At 37.8% G+C, this 15,651-nt stretch overlaps 1 protein-coding gene across 1 annotated transcript in view; it reads left to right on the forward strand.

The window, feature by feature from the left end:
* The window catches only part of LOC129225642 (CCA tRNA nucleotidyltransferase 1, mitochondrial-like), a 62,116-nt gene that overhangs the window by 13,438 nt on the left and 33,027 nt on the right, over positions 1-15,651 (forward strand). Inside the window, exon 3 of the mRNA XM_054860109.1 lies at positions 13,747-13,941. Within this exon, the coding sequence (XP_054716084.1) occupies positions 13,747-13,941 (195 nt within the window). The remainder of the gene's footprint in view (positions 1-13,746; positions 13,942-15,651) is intronic.

Consider the following 15,651-nt stretch of genomic DNA (forward strand, 5'->3'; position numbering starts at 1 on the left):
AAAACCAGCATGCAGCTGTTTCGGCACTCTAAAATACAAGTGCCGTCATCAGTGGAAAAAGGTTAAAAAACCAGCAAACAGTTGTTTCGGCTCTCTAAAATACCAGTGCCGTCATCAGTGGAAAAAGGGTTAAAAAACCAGCAAGCAGCTGTTTCGGCACTCTAAAATACAAGTGCCGTCATCAGTGGAAAAAGGTTAAAAAACCAGCAAACAGCTGTTTCGGCACTCTAAAATACGAGTGCCATCATCAGTGGAAAAAGGTTAAAAAACCAGCAAACAGCTGTTTCGGCACTCTAAAATACAAGTGCCGTCATCAGTGGAAAAAGGTTAAAAAACCAGCAAACAGCTGTTTCGGCACTCTAAAATACGAGTGCCGTCATCAGTGGAAAAAGTTTAAAAAACCAGCAAACAGCTGTTTCGGCACTCTAAAATACGAGTGCCGTCATCAGTGGAAAAAGGTTAAAAAACCAGCAAACAGCTGTTTCGGCACTCTAAAATACGAGTGCCGTCATCAGTGGAAAAAGTTTAAAAAACCAGCAAACAGCTGTTTCGGCACTCTAAAATACAAGTGCCATCATCAGTGGATAAAGGTTAAAAAACCAGCAAACAGCTGTTTCGGCTCTCTAAAATACAAGTGCCGTCATCAGTGGAAAAAGGTTAAAAAACCAGCACGCAGCTGTTTCAGCACTCTAAAATACGAGTGCCGTCATCAGTGGAAAAAGGTTAAAAAACCAGCATGCAGCTGTTTCGGCACTCTAAAATACAAGTGCCGTCATCAGTGGAAAAAGGTTAAAAAACCAGCAAACAGTTGTTTCGGCTCTCTAAAATACCAGTGCCGTCATCAGTGGAAAAAGGTTAAAAAACCAGCAAACAGCTGTTTCGGCACTCTAAAATACGAGTGCCGTCATCAGTGGAAAAAGTTTAAAAAACCAGCAAACAGCTGTTTCGGCACTCTAAAATACAAGTGCCATCATCAGTGGATAAAGGTTAAAAAACCAGCAAACAGCTGTTTCGGCTCTCTAAAATACAAGTGCCGTCATCAGTGGAAAAAGGTTAAAAAACCAGCACGCAGCTGTTTCAGCACTCTAAAATACGAGTGCCGTCATCAGTGGAAAAAGGTTAAAAAACCAGCATGCAGCTGTTTCGGGCACTCTAAAATACAAGTGCCGTCATCAGTGGAAAAAGGTTAAAAAACCAGCAAACAGTTGTTTCGGCTCTCTAAAATACCAGTGCCGTCATCAGTGGAAAAAGGTTAAAAAACCAGCAAGCAGCTGTTTCGGCACTCTAAAATACAAGTGCCGTCATCAGTGGAAAAAGGTTAAAAAACCAGCATGCAGCTGTTTCGGCACTCTAAAATACCAGTGCCGTCATCAGTGGAAAAAGTTTAAAAAACCAGCAAGCAGCTGTTTCGGCACTCTAAAATACCAGTGCCGTCATCAGTGGAAAAAGGTTAAAAAACCAGCATGCAGCTGTTTCGGCACTCTAAAATACAAGTGCCGTCATCAGTGGAAAAAGGTTAAAAAACCAGCACGCAGCTGTTTCGGCACTCTAAAATACAAGTGCCATCATCAGTGGAAAAAGGTTAAAAAACCAGCACGCAGCTGTTTCGGCCCTCTAAAATACAAGTGCCATCATCAGTGGAAAAAGGTTAAAAAACCAGCACGCAGCTGTTTCGGCACTCTAAAATACAAGTGCCATCATCAGTGGAAAAAGTTTAAAAAACCAGCAAGCAGCTGTTTCGGCACTCTAAAATACCAGTGCCGTCATCAGTGGAAAAAGTTTAAAAAACCAGCAAGCAGCTGTTTCGGCACTCTAAAATACGAGTGCCGTCATCAGTGGAAAAAGGTTAAAAAACCAGCATGCAGCTGTTTCGGCACTCTAAAATACCAGTGCCGTCATCAGTGGAAAAAGTTTAAAAAACCAGCAAGCAGCTGTTTCGGCACTCTAAAATACGAGTGCCGTCATCAGTGGAAAAAGGTTAAAAAACCAGCAAGCAGCTGTTTCGGCACTCTAAAATACCAGTGCCATCATCAGTGGAAAAAGGTTAAAAAACCAGCACGCAGCTGTTTCGGCACTCTAAAATACAAGTGCCATCATCAGTGGAAAAAGTTTAAAAAACCAGCAAGCAGCTGTTTCGGCACTCTAAAATACCAGTGCCGTCATCAGTGGAAAAAGTTTAAAAAACCAGCAAGCAGCTGTTTCGGCACTCTAAAATACGAGTGCCGTCATCAGTGGAAAAAGGTTAAAAAACCAGCACGCAGCTGTTTCGGCACTCTAAAATACAAGTGCCATCATCAGTGGAAAAAGGTTAAAAAACCAGCACGCAGCTGTTTCAGCACTCTAAAATACGAGTGCCGTCATCAGTGGAAAAAGGTTAAAAAACCAGCAAGCAGCTGTTTCGGCACTCTAAAATACAAGTGCCATCATCAGTGGAAAAAGGTTAAAAAACCAGCACGCAGCTGTTTCGGCACTCTAAAATACAAGTGCCATCATCAGTGGAAAAAGTTTAAAAAACCAGCAAGCAGCTGTTTCGGCACTCTAAAATACCAGTGCCGTCATCAGTGGAAAAAGTTTAAAAAACCAGCAAGCAGCTGTTTCGGCACTCTAAAATACGAGTGCCGTCATCAGTGGAAAAAGGTTAAAAAACCAGCAAGCAGCTGTTTCGGCACTCTAAAATACCAGTGCCGTCATCAGTGGAAAAAGTTTAAAAAACCAGCAAGCAGCTGTTTCGGCACTCTAAAATACGAGTGCCGTCATCAGTGGAAAAAGGTTAAAAAACCAGCACGCAGCTGTTTCGGCACTCTAAAATACAAGTGCCATCATCAGTGGAAAAAGGTTAAAAAACCAGCACGCAGCTGTTTCGGCACTCTAAAATACAAGTGCCATCATCAGTGGAAAAAGGTTAAAAAACCAGCAAACAGCTGTTTCGGCACTCTAAAATACAAGTGCCATCATCAGTGGAAAAAGTTTAAAAAACCAGCAAACAGCTGTTTCGGCTCTCTAAAATACAAGTGCCGTCATCAGTGGAAAAAGGTTAAAAAACCAGCACGCAGCTGTTTCGGCACTCTAAAATACAAGTGCCATCATCAGTGGATAAAGGTTAAAAAACCAGCATGCAGCTGTTTCGGCACTCTAAAATACAAGTGCCGTCATCAGTGGAAAAAGGTTAAAAAACCAGCAAACAGTTGTTTCGGCTCTCTAAAATACCAGTGCCGTCATCAGTGGAAAAAGGTTAAAAAACCAGCAAGCAGCTGTTTCGGCACTCTAAAATACAAGTGCCGTCATCAGTGGAAAAAGGTTAAAAAACCAGCATGCAGCTGTTTCGGCACTCTAAAATACCAGTGCCGTCATCAGTGGAAAAAGTTTAAAAAACCAGCAAGCAGCTGTTTCGGCACTCTAAAATACCAGTGCCGTCATCAGTGGAAAAAGGTTAAAAAACCAGCATGCAGCTGTTTCGGCACTCTAAAATACAAGTGCCGTCATCAGTGGAAAAAGGTTAAAAAACCAGCACGCAGCTGTTTCGGCACTCTAAAATACAAGTGCCATCATCAGTGGAAAAAGGTTAAAAAACCAGCACGCAGCTGTTTCGGCCCTCTAAAATACAAGTGCCATCATCAGTGGAAAAAGGTTAAAAAACCAGCACGCAGCTGTTTCGGCACTCTAAAATACAAGTGCCATCATCAGTGGAAAAAGTTTAAAAAACCAGCAAGCAGCTGTTTCGGCACTCTAAAATACCAGTGCCGTCATCAGTGGAAAAAGTTTAAAAAACCAGCAAGCAGCTGTTTCGGCACTCTAAAATACGAGTGCCGTCATCAGTGGAAAAAGGTTAAAAAACCAGCATGCAGCTGTTTCGGCACTCTAAAATACCAGTGCCGTCATCAGTGGAAAAAGTTTAAAAAACCAGCAAGCAGCTGTTTCGGCACTCTAAAATACGAGTGCCGTCATCAGTGGAAAAAGGTTAAAAAACCAGCAAGCAGCTGTTTCGGCACTCTAAAATACCAGTGCCATCATCAGTGGAAAAAGGTTAAAAAACCAGCACGCAGCTGTTTCGGCACTCTAAAATACAAGTGCCATCATCAGTGGAAAAAGTTTAAAAAACCAGCAAGCAGCTGTTTCGGCACTCTAAAATACCAGTGCCGTCATCAGTGGAAAAAGTTTAAAAAACCAGCAAGCAGCTGTTTCGGCACTCTAAAATACGAGTGCCGTCATCAGTGGAAAAAGGTTAAAAAACCAGCACGCAGCTGTTTCGGCACTCTAAAATACAAGTGCCATCATCAGTGGAAAAAGGTTAAAAAACCAGCACGCAGCTGTTTCAGCACTCTAAAATACGAGTGCCGTCATCAGTGGAAAAAGGTTAAAAAACCAGCAAGCAGCTGTTTCGGCACTCTAAAATACAAGTGCCATCATCAGTGGAAAAAGGTTAAAAAACCAGCAGGCAGCTGTTTCGGCACTCTAAAATACAAGTGCCATCATCAGTGGAAAAAGTTTAAAAAACCAGCAAGCAGCTGTTTCGGCACTCTAAAATACCAGTGCCGTCATCAGTGGAAAAAGTTTAAAAAACCAGCAAGCAGCTGTTTCGGCACTCTAAAATACGAGTGCCGTCATCAGTGGAAAAAGGTTAAAAAACCAGCAAGCAGCTGTTTCGGCACTCTAAAATACCAGTGCCGTCATCAGTGGAAAAAGTTTAAAAAACCAGCAAGCAGCTGTTTCGGCACTCTAAAATACGAGTGCCGTCATCAGTGGAAAAAGGTTAAAAAACCAGCACGCAGCTGTTTCGGCACTCTAAAATACAAGTGCCATCATCAGTGGAAAAAGGTTAAAAAACCAGCACGCAGCTGTTTCGGCACTCTAAAATACAAGTGCCATCATCAGTGGAAAAAGGTTAAAAAACCAGCACGCAGCTGTTTCGGCACTCTAAAATACAAGTGCCATCATCAGTGGAAAAAGTTTAAAAAACCAGCAAGCAGCTGTTTCGGCACTCTAAAATACCAGTGCCGTCATCAGTGGAAAAAGTTTAAAAAACCAGCAAGCAGCTGTTTCGGCACTCTAAAATACGAGTGCCGTCATCAGTGGAAAAAGGTTAAAAAACCAGCATGCAGCTGTTTCGGCACTCTAAAATACAAGTGCCGTCATCAGTGGAAAAAGGTTAAAAAACCAGCACGCAGCTGTTTCGGCACTCTAAAATACCAGTGCCGTCATCAGTGGAAAAAGGTTAAAAAACCAGCAAACAGCTGTTTCGGCACTCTAAAATACCAGTGCCATCATCAGTGGAAAAAGGTTAAAAAACCAGCACGCAGCTGTTTCGGCACTCTAAAATACAAGTGCCATCATCAGTGGAAAAAGTTTAAAAAACCAGCAAGCAGCTGTTTCGGCACTCTAAAATACCAGTGCCGTCATCAGTGGAAAAAGTTTAAAAAACCAGCAAGCAGCTGTTTCGGCACTCTAAAATACGAGTGCCGTCATCAGTGGAAAAAGGTTAAAAAACCAGCACGCAGCTGTTTCGGCACTCTAAAATACAAGTGCCATCATCAGTGGAAAAAGGTTAAAAAACCAGCACGCAGCTGTTTCAGCACTCTAAAATACGAGTGCCGTCATCAGTGGAAAAAGGTTAAAAAACCAGCAAGCAGCTGTTTCGGCACTCTAAAATACCAGTGCCATCATCAGTGGAAAAAGGTTAAAAAACCAGCACGCAGCTGTTTCGGCACTCTAAAATACAAGTGCCATCATCAGTGGAAAAAGTTTAAAAAACCAGCAAGCAGCTGTTTCGGCACTCTAAAATACCAGTGCCGTCATCAGTGGAAAAAGTTTAAAAAACCAGCAAGCAGCTGTTTCGGCACTCTAAAATACGAGTGCCGTCATCAGTGGAAAAAGGTTAAAAAACCAGCACGCAGCTGTTTCGGCACTCTAAAATACAAGTGCCATCATCAGTGGAAAAAGGTTAAAAAACCAGCACGCAGCTGTTTCAGCACTCTAAAATACGAGTGCCGTCATCAGTGGAAAAAGGTTAAAAAACCAGCAAGCAGCTGTTTCGGCACTCTAAAATACAAGTGCCATCATCAGTGGAAAAAGGTTAAAAAACCAGCACGCAGCTGTTTCGGCACTCTAAAATACAAGTGCCCTCATCAGTGGAAAAAGTTTAAAAAACCAGCAAGCAGCTGTTTCGGCACTCTAAAATACCAGTGCCGTCATCAGTGGAAAAAGTTTAAAAAACCAGCAAGCAGCTGTTTCGGCACTCTAAAATACGAGTGCCGTCATCAGTGGAAAAAGGTTAAAAAACCAGCAAGCAGCTGTTTCGGCACTCTAAAATACCAGTGCCGTCATCAGTGGAAAAAGTTTAAAAAACCAGCAAGCAGCTGTTTCGGCACTCTAAAATACGAGTGCCGTCATCAGTGGAAAAAGGTTAAAAAACCAGCACGCAGCTGTTTCGGCACTCTAAAATACAAGTGCCATCATCAGTGGAAAAAGGTTAAAAAACCAGCACGCAGCTGTTTCGGCACTCTAAAATACAAGTGCCATCATCAGTGGAAAAAGGTTAAAAAACCAGCACGCAGCTGTTTCGGCACTCTAAAATACAAGTGCCATCATCAGTGGAAAAAGTTTAAAAAACCAGCAAGCAGCTGTTTCGGCACTCTAAAATACCAGTGCCGTCATCAGTGGAAAAAGTTTAAAAAACCAGCAAGCAGCTGTTTCGGCACTCTAAAATACGAGTGCCGTCATCAGTGGAAAAAGGTTAAAAAACCAGCATGCAGCTGTTTCGGCACTCTAAAATACAAGTGCCGTCATCAGTGGAAAAAGGTTAAAAAACCAGCACGCAGCTGTTTCGGCACTCTAAAATACCAGTGCCGTCATCAGTGGAAAAAGGTTAAAAAACCAGCAAACAGCTGTTTCGGCACTCTAAAATACGAGTGCCGTCATCAGTGTCCTCTGGAGTTCTGACGTAACCTTGACGTCATCGTTTCCGGTACTGCTCTCATATCTTTTACAACTCGTCTCTCATTCCAGTGTTCGCCTCGACTGTGTTTCAGTCGGGTGAACCTGTCCTCGTTTTTAATGCACTGATGATGTGTATTTTAGAGTGCCGAAACAGCTGTTTGCTGGTTTTTTAACCTTTTTCCATTCTCAATTTGTACTTTATATACGTTGTCATATTTTATTCACAGTTTTCAAAAATACTCTTTTTTTTTATTCAAACAAAGATGAACGTGCTTTGAGAAAACGAAGTGGTTCCAAAGTGAGCGGGGGACGACGAGAGGTCATTTAAGACTTCCCCCTCTCTCTCGTTTTTGGTATTTATTTTTTCTGTAGTTAGGAACTCATTTGAAACGTCAGTGATTACGAGATCGTATCTTCTTCCGTGTGACAGTTGATGGATAAGCAGTAAATCTGAGGAGAAAAATTCACACCACTTTCGTTTTTCTCGGAAACGCTCCCGATTGACGACGGGTGAAAATGTTATGCTGCAGGGGGGACTAAAAAGATGCCTGCTTGTGTTCATTGTAACTAATAATAATTTTTAGTTACCAGGGGATTTACGTTTAAGGAATTTTACTAAATAATATTGATAATAATAATAAATATGTATTGATGTAAAGAGAGGGAGAGAGAGAACGCTGATAGAGTGTTGTGAAAAAAAATTGTGCCCCCCCCCCCCTAAAAATATTTTCTGGTTTCGCTCCTGTTATTCCGTCAAGGGAACCCAAAAGTGGGGAACGTGAGGCGGGGTGCATGCTTGCCAACACTACTGTTTTTAATGGGAGACTCCCGTTTTTTGCTTCCATCTGCCGATTTCCCGTTTTTTACGATTTTCTCCAGTTTTTGCATTTTTTTTCAGTCATTCATCAAAAAGTTTCACTTTCTTCTCAATAGATGGCGCCCTTTTCTAGTCTACCAATGTCAGGGAAATAGAATTGTTTCCTATTAATAACACATTAAGGAATAATTAATTTTTTTGGAAAGCTTTCCGCATTGCACGTTCAACGATGCACGTGCTTTGGCGAAAATTGCAGCAGATTTCAATCTTTTTGCATCTTGAAAGTTTTTCCATTATTTTGAAAGTTGGAAGTTATTTTAACATGTACTACCCTATACCTACTTATTTTATACTTTAGTTTCATTATATATTGATTTTTTTTTCTTCAGATTTTACGAGATTTTAGTAATTAAATTTTTGTGGCTTCTTTTTTGGTAGAGATGAGGGAATTTACGAGACTTTAAGCAATTATATATTATCCTTATTATTTGATTTTTTCCTTTGCAGTATATTTTTCTTGCTGACTACCAATTAGCTAACATCTGCAAAAAATCCTCATTTCACTTTAAAACTAGTATTCATGTTATTTAAAAGCATAATTTAATAATTCTGTTGTGAAGATACATCCCTAATGAATCACCTATGTACCTCTCGTGAAATCTCCTGTTTTATTTTCTTCAAAGGTTGGCAAGTATGGAGGTGAAATTCTGTGATGACAGACCACGTAAGGGGAATTTCGTTGGAATGGAATCAAAGCTGTAAAATGGAAATGAAATTGGAGCTGAAAACTTTTTTCGTTGTAATAGATATTTTACTATACTGCCGTGCTCACCAGAATAGTCGTATCTGCAGCTGAGTTCAAAAAGAGAAATAGCCGTGTAAAGTTTTGCGCCTCCATGTATTTGATTCAAATGCAACTTTTTAAAAAAATTTAAAAAATATTTCCATTAACAAATGACCATAAAACTTTGTATTTAGGTGAAATATGTGACAAAGAACCATCTGGCGGCTGTAACTCAATTTTGACAAAAAGTGCAGGTACGACTTTTGTGGATAGCACAGCAGTATATTGGTATTTGTTGCAACGGGATTTCACTGTAGTTAACAGTTTTCAAAATGAACTAATTGAGAATTTGTTTTAACACTAGAACAACTGACATTTTCTGTATACCTAGAAAGACTGAAGGGGCCTGTGTGGCCCCTACCCATTTTTGGGGTGAATTATTTTAAAAATTCTTCCTGAGTGTGTCCACATGCCCAATGCACCTTCTTTCATGACTAAATAAAAACTTAGTATGCAATTATTTGTAGTGTTTCTCTCTATACTGGCCAAAAGCTTGGATCCGTTTTTCTTTTCAAGAGCAATGGCTACCATTAGGCTGGTAAGCTGTCAGTACTGTTTATAGCATTTGGATATCCAACTGGCTGTATAAAGCGGAAGTTACAGGTTAAACCAGAGAGAATGGCCTTTTTTTATGCTAGACCAATTAGGAGAAAGAAAGAAAAAAAAAATTTTAATTGTAAAAAAGCTTAGGGGCCACTGTGGCCCCTCCCGTCTTTCTAGGTATAAGTATCAATATTTACAGTACTATGAGGTGAATGATAAAATGATTAAACAAGCATTCAAACAGTGTCATATAATGAAAAGTCAGGAAGTTACATTACGTTCCGTTAGACATTATCCGAGTTATTAAACAACAAACTATGCGAGGGGCCACACAGGCCCCATCCGTCTTTCTAGTGTTAAAATTGACAGCACATCGAGGTAAAGCAATGTAGTTTGTTATAAAACTTGCATTGAAACATTTTTACTTTCTTCTATATCTAATATATAGAAGAAAGTATTGGATTCGTGCAATTTTTCAAATTTTGAATTTTGATGGATTCGAACGTTTTGAGGTGTGCTGAGTCCATTTCGACCATTTTTGGAAAATGTCTGTGTGTGTGTCACGTGTCTGTGTGACCAGTTTTTTGTGGTCGCTCTACAGCAAAAACTAAATGATAAGTCTTATAATTTTCTTATGATTGGTGATTTGTTAAATTGTTCATTGAAAAGGATCTTGAGGCGTATACTTATGTTTTACGATGAAATCATTACTCCAATTCGAATTTATTAGTCACTAAATTTGGAATTCTCCTGAGTATAAAAGTATGGAAATTCATGAAGTCGAACAAGTATTAACTAGGTAATGGTTACCTGATTATGTTATTATTATTATTTTTTTTTTTTGAGTTATATAGGGGGAATGTATTGTATGGCAAATTGAAATAGTTAAGACTAACTTCCCTGGTTCAAATTAAACAAATTTGAATATTTTGAAAATAAGAGTACGTAAAGAAAGAACAATTTATTTTGCAGTAAGACTAGCTTTGAAATATTATTTTTCATTTTTGATAGTACATTTTTACCTTAAAAAATCTAGACTCTCACTTTTTTTTTTTTCCATCACGCAAAGTGATTATTTTTTTCTAATGAAATATTTTCAATTTAATGGTGAAATTTTTTTTTAATCAGATGAATAAATACACAAACAATACAGGAATAAGTAAATAAACTAATTATAGTTAGAGAACACATAAATGAGTGAATAAAATAGTGACTATAAGAAAATAAGTGAATGGATTCACTCATCATAAAGAAAATCAACTAGTTAGCTTTGCCCCACATGTACCTGACAAATTGTAAAATGCATTTAAAATAAAAATAAGCTCAATATTAACTAAATAAGTTCCGCACTGAACATGAGTAGGTTTCAATGAGTATGTGACTGTTAATAACAAAAAAACTTTATCATTTTAAAATAACAATAATAATTTTGGACCTGCTACAAAATATTACAATATGAGTATCCACTAGGGTGCGTCTTATTTTTTAAGGTGTTATTTTTTCATGAGGCACCCTCTCATTTTGTTCCTTTGGATGAAAAAAAATTCTCATGTATGAAAAATAAATTTGAATAATATTTAGAGAGTGCTACCACTGCTGAAAAATTTGTCAACTCTCTCTTTTTTTTTTTTTTTATTTATTTATTTAGTCTGGATAATAAGTAGCAATCAGTGAAAAGTTTGTATTGTCACATGGAGGTAACAAAGAGAAAAATTACAATAATGCTGAATGTAAAAGACCGAAAGTGTACACCTGTGATATGAATGGCATTACCGAACTTTCAAATGCTTCTTTGACATTATTACATAAAACCATTAAATACTTATTATTTTCTGGTATATATAGGAAATAGGTATTTGTGTTAGGTTAAATCCAACCAACCTAATTTCGTGTTGATTAAAAATACGTCAAGAGTTGATTTTTACACCATTTTTTTCACAATGAATGTAATTTTAATCCCTAGTAGCACCCCCTAAATTATGTTCAAATTTTATGAAACTTTTATGTGTGTATTTTTTCATCAAAAGGAAGCAATTAAAGGGGTGCCCCATAAGAAATTCAAAACTTTTTTAAAAAGTGCATTATAAGACACACCCTAGTATCCACTTTTGAAAATCACATGCATTATTAAATGCTGTTATTTTCAGAGGTCACTTTTTCTTGACTGGAATAGACTACATGTGTTACTACATAATTGAAATATTACCAGACAGGTAACGCTAAAAATAAAAAATTCTGTCTGATTATCGATTATATGGAAAGGCTAATATCCAGTTTACAGGTGGAAGTGGACGTGTTCATTACCTTTCAGGTGTGTTAGTTTTCTGATATAGTTTTTCTGATGTGCGTTTGCCTCTTAACTGTTTCGACTCACTCTGTAAAAATGACAATTTATTCACTGCAATAAATTTTAAATCAAAACTATATTTGATCCATATTATCACTCAAAACTCAATTGGATTATGTTGTTTACAGCATGGTTTTGAGCTTACAATTTTGCTTTTAAATATTCGAACAAACTGAAAACATTTTATTTTCTTTTTGTTGTTGCCATAGAAAATCATTTTGTTTCCTCTCATTTCCACCTCAATGAAGAAAATAAATAAATAAAGTCCAAGTGAAATTATGAAACTCATGCATCAAAATCCCATCGCTATTTTTCCTTCTTTCCTGCTAGGTTCATTCAGATGGAATCGTCTTAACTTGGCCAATGGCCAAATTACATACAACCCGTGGTCCACCATTTCAGTTTGCCACACATTCTTCTACATACTTTTCAAACTCAGCCATTTCCTGGAGTGCAATTTGTAGATTATGATCCGACATTTAAATGAAACACTAGCTGCGTTGCCCGTCTTTGCATGGTCTACCTTGAAAATAAAAGTTATGTCGAGTGACGCGTGTTCAACTATCAGGTTTTGAACAAAAAACATCAGTAAAATTTTGAGGCAGGTTGCTGAAAAATAACCAAAAAGTAGACATTTTAAATCGCCTGATGACAGGAAAAGCCTATAAAACAAAAGCAAGAATTTATTTGCTCATATTCGAGACAAAAAATGGCAACAGATCTTTCGTCTCAATGATTTTCTTCACGCTATAAATTTTAATAAAAGCGTTGTTACGGAAAGTTGAGATGAAGCACCGAATAATCATTTGAATGGAGGAAAGCCTTCGAAAAATAGGGATTTTATGTCGAAATCTAAGTCTCATTAGTTTTTAATTGATATCTCTGCTAATTATCATCGTAGGATTATGTTAAATAGCCAAACATGAAGACGGAAAGATGACGAATCCATTGATACCTGATTCGATGGTCAGTTCACTGTGGTTCCGGAAAAGAAACTTGGGCATACATACATAGGGACATACGCTCAGTTTTTAATTATATAAGATTAAAATACAGTGGAACCTGTCGATCTCGAATTTCACGGGATGGGAAAAAATTTCGAGATGAAGAGGTTTCGAGATGCGGAGGTTTTGAGAAACTTATTGAATCTGATGATGAAAATTTTTGAATTTTATGCCAAAGACTAAACATGCGAAATATTAAAATTCTTCTGTAATAGTTTTGTTAAGTATTTATTCTACTATTTTATACTAAGTACTTTATTTCAAGTTTAAGGAATCATTTTGACAGTAATGAAATTTTAAGCATACCTTTTGCAAGCAAAATATGTAGTCTTTTACTATTTTTCGGTGCCTGATTTTTTTTAGATTCAACTATCCTCTCTTGAGGTTGGCAATGTCTGAAAACCCATCTTGCTCTATTGTACATACTTAACTTGGCGGCAATTTCATTTTTCTTCATTAATGGATTGCAGTCCAAAAATTCTAGAAATTTCACTTTTTCATCATTTGAAAAAATCTTTAGCTTTCTTTTCACGCCTATCATCTCGGTTTTCTACGCAATCACTTCAAGCAAGAGATCACTCACGGATCAGTACCTAAACCAGATAACAGATATTGAAACGGGTTTTAATTTGAATGACCTTAAACTACGAACTTGAAAAAGTCACCCCACATGTCAAATCTGTCAAGCCCAACCCTCTCCTCATTGTCCCATTGTCTGCCCTCTGCTTTGCATCCGAAAAAGTGCTCGAAATGACTGTCTTTTCGTTAGTCTTACTGAAAAAAATAATATCTAGGTGCATTTCTCCTTTTTTTCCCCTGCCATGAGAATAGTGCTACTGTTTCTGTGTTTAAGGAAAGTTTGCTGTTTTGAAGAATGCTGGGCTTCGAATTTGAAAATGTCAGCATTGCTGGAATTCGAGATATAGAGGCATTCGGGATTTTTTTCGAGATAAACATGGAAAATACATTAAATTTTGGCTGAAAATGCAGGGAAATCAAAAAATTTCGAGATAGACTGGTTTTTGAGATAAGCAGGTTCGAGATAGGTTCGACTGTATTACCAGACAGGTAGCACTGAAAACAGAAAATATTTCACCGTTTCATATTTGCCTCACATTCTTCTGCACGCTTTTCAAATTAAAACATTACCATTTCCTGGAGAGGAATTTGTAGATTATGATCTGAAATTTAAATTAGGCATTAGATTGTGATCTGACGGTATTATTATTATTTTTGGATTCTGATTTCTCGATTGCAGGTGTGCGCATGCTCCACAAGAAGGGGGAGGCTCATGGCACTGTGACCGTGCGCATCAACGACCTCCAGAACTTTGAGGTCACGACCTTGAGGGTGGACGTGAAGACCGATGGTCGTCATGCAGAAGTGGAATTCACTACCGACTGGGAGCTGGATGCTGGGAGGAGGGACCTCACCATCAACGCCATGTTCCTCGGTAACTTTCCCGCTCTCGGAAGGATATTTGATAGAATACCGTATTTTCCATAGACTAATAATAAGAGTAGACCGAGCTATGGCAACCCTTTTGCTGCTCATAAACCAAACCATGTGACTGGTGGATATCCTAGCAACAGCGTGCGTTGATCGTAGCAGACGATCAGCGAGAAATAAAATAAATTGAATTGATGGAACAAGGATGAATGATCTTTTATGGAGTTCGATTTGCGAATTTGCTATTCTAAGTTGCAAATATTTTGTTGATATAGTGAGTTTTTCGTCTAGATCGTATTGTGCATTTTCTTTAGTCAATTTCAATAACTCTCTACGCAATTAAAGATGCAAGCGCTTAAAAAAGAATCCGCAAACGGTAAGATTTTTACTTAAAATTTCAATTTAAGATACCGATGAGTACATTTACGCGTTAACGCAAAACGCTTACGCCATTACGTTCACGCCAACGCTGACGTAGCAGTTCCGAATGAAATAAAAGTTGCTGAAAACTGTGATCAAAAACTAATGCCAAAGTAATGCATAACTAAAAGAAAAACAGTTCAATCTCTGCACCTGGAAAAAAAATTATAATGAAAATACATTACGTCTTAAAATACATGTCGAGTGCCAAACTGTAGATAATGTTGCCATCTAGCAACCATTCCGCCAAAGGTTTCGTCAAGCCTTCCACCAGTCACATGATGTATCCATGAACCCATTTTTTCATCAGCAAGTCTGGGAAAGCTCGGTCAACTCTTATTATTAGTCCATGGTATTTTCCTGCGTATAATCCGCGGATTATACGACTCAAATGTTGTTTATTTTATGAAGCATGCATGTTCTTCCTCGCTGCCTGCCTGTATGTTGGTTATTTTACGTTGCTTGAATGTTCCTCTTGGCGATTCAGGTCATGTAAAATAAGCAAGATTACAGTGAAATAGGTAGCCATTTGCACAAGATTAGACCGTTTGCTCCTTTGTCTTGACTCTTTGTTTTTCAAGTAATTAGCGTACTGTAATCAAGATTTCAAGGAGAAATCATTATATTTTACATTATATTTCAAATTAATTTTGATTATGCCTTCAAAGTAATTACTTTTTCACGTTTTTAGTTTAGTTGCTCAAATGGTATGTTAAATTCAAACTTTATCTTTTAACATCGTATTATCCGCAGATTATACGAAGCTTTTTTTCTTCAGGCTGATTTTAGGACCTGGGGATTATAGGCCGTCCGCGGATAATACGCTGGAAAATACAGTATTTGATTTTTAGTGTTTGCCAATACAGGCGTCCCTCGTATTCTTACACTAGTGGTACCCGCACGGCTTTGCCCGTAGTAGAAACTTAAAAGGTCTTTTGGTTCGCCTGGTATATTTACAAATCATGTATGGTACATTTCTCGCCAACTGGCTTGCCCATGTTATGGTTCCACATTATGATAACTTCGTAATTTAATCGTCCACATTGTATATAATAATAATGATAAATATCATGATATATATAAAGATGTCCCTCATATGACGCGCTACTTGTACAACATGGTTTCGATATTACACGGTATGAAACTTGAATTTATTACTTCATGGTTTTGATATAACACAAATGTTATGTTTAAGAAAAGATGGAATTTGATGTTTGTTTGATACATTCTGTTCATGTTTGATAATAATTCTAATAGGTTTTTACTTTGTTTTAATGAAACTTAGTTTATTAAA

This window comes from Uloborus diversus, chromosome 7, assembly GCF_026930045.1.
Source record: "Uloborus diversus isolate 005 chromosome 7, Udiv.v.3.1, whole genome shotgun sequence".
In the NCBI taxonomy this organism is placed as follows: domain Eukaryota; kingdom Metazoa; phylum Arthropoda; class Arachnida; order Araneae; family Uloboridae; genus Uloborus; species Uloborus diversus.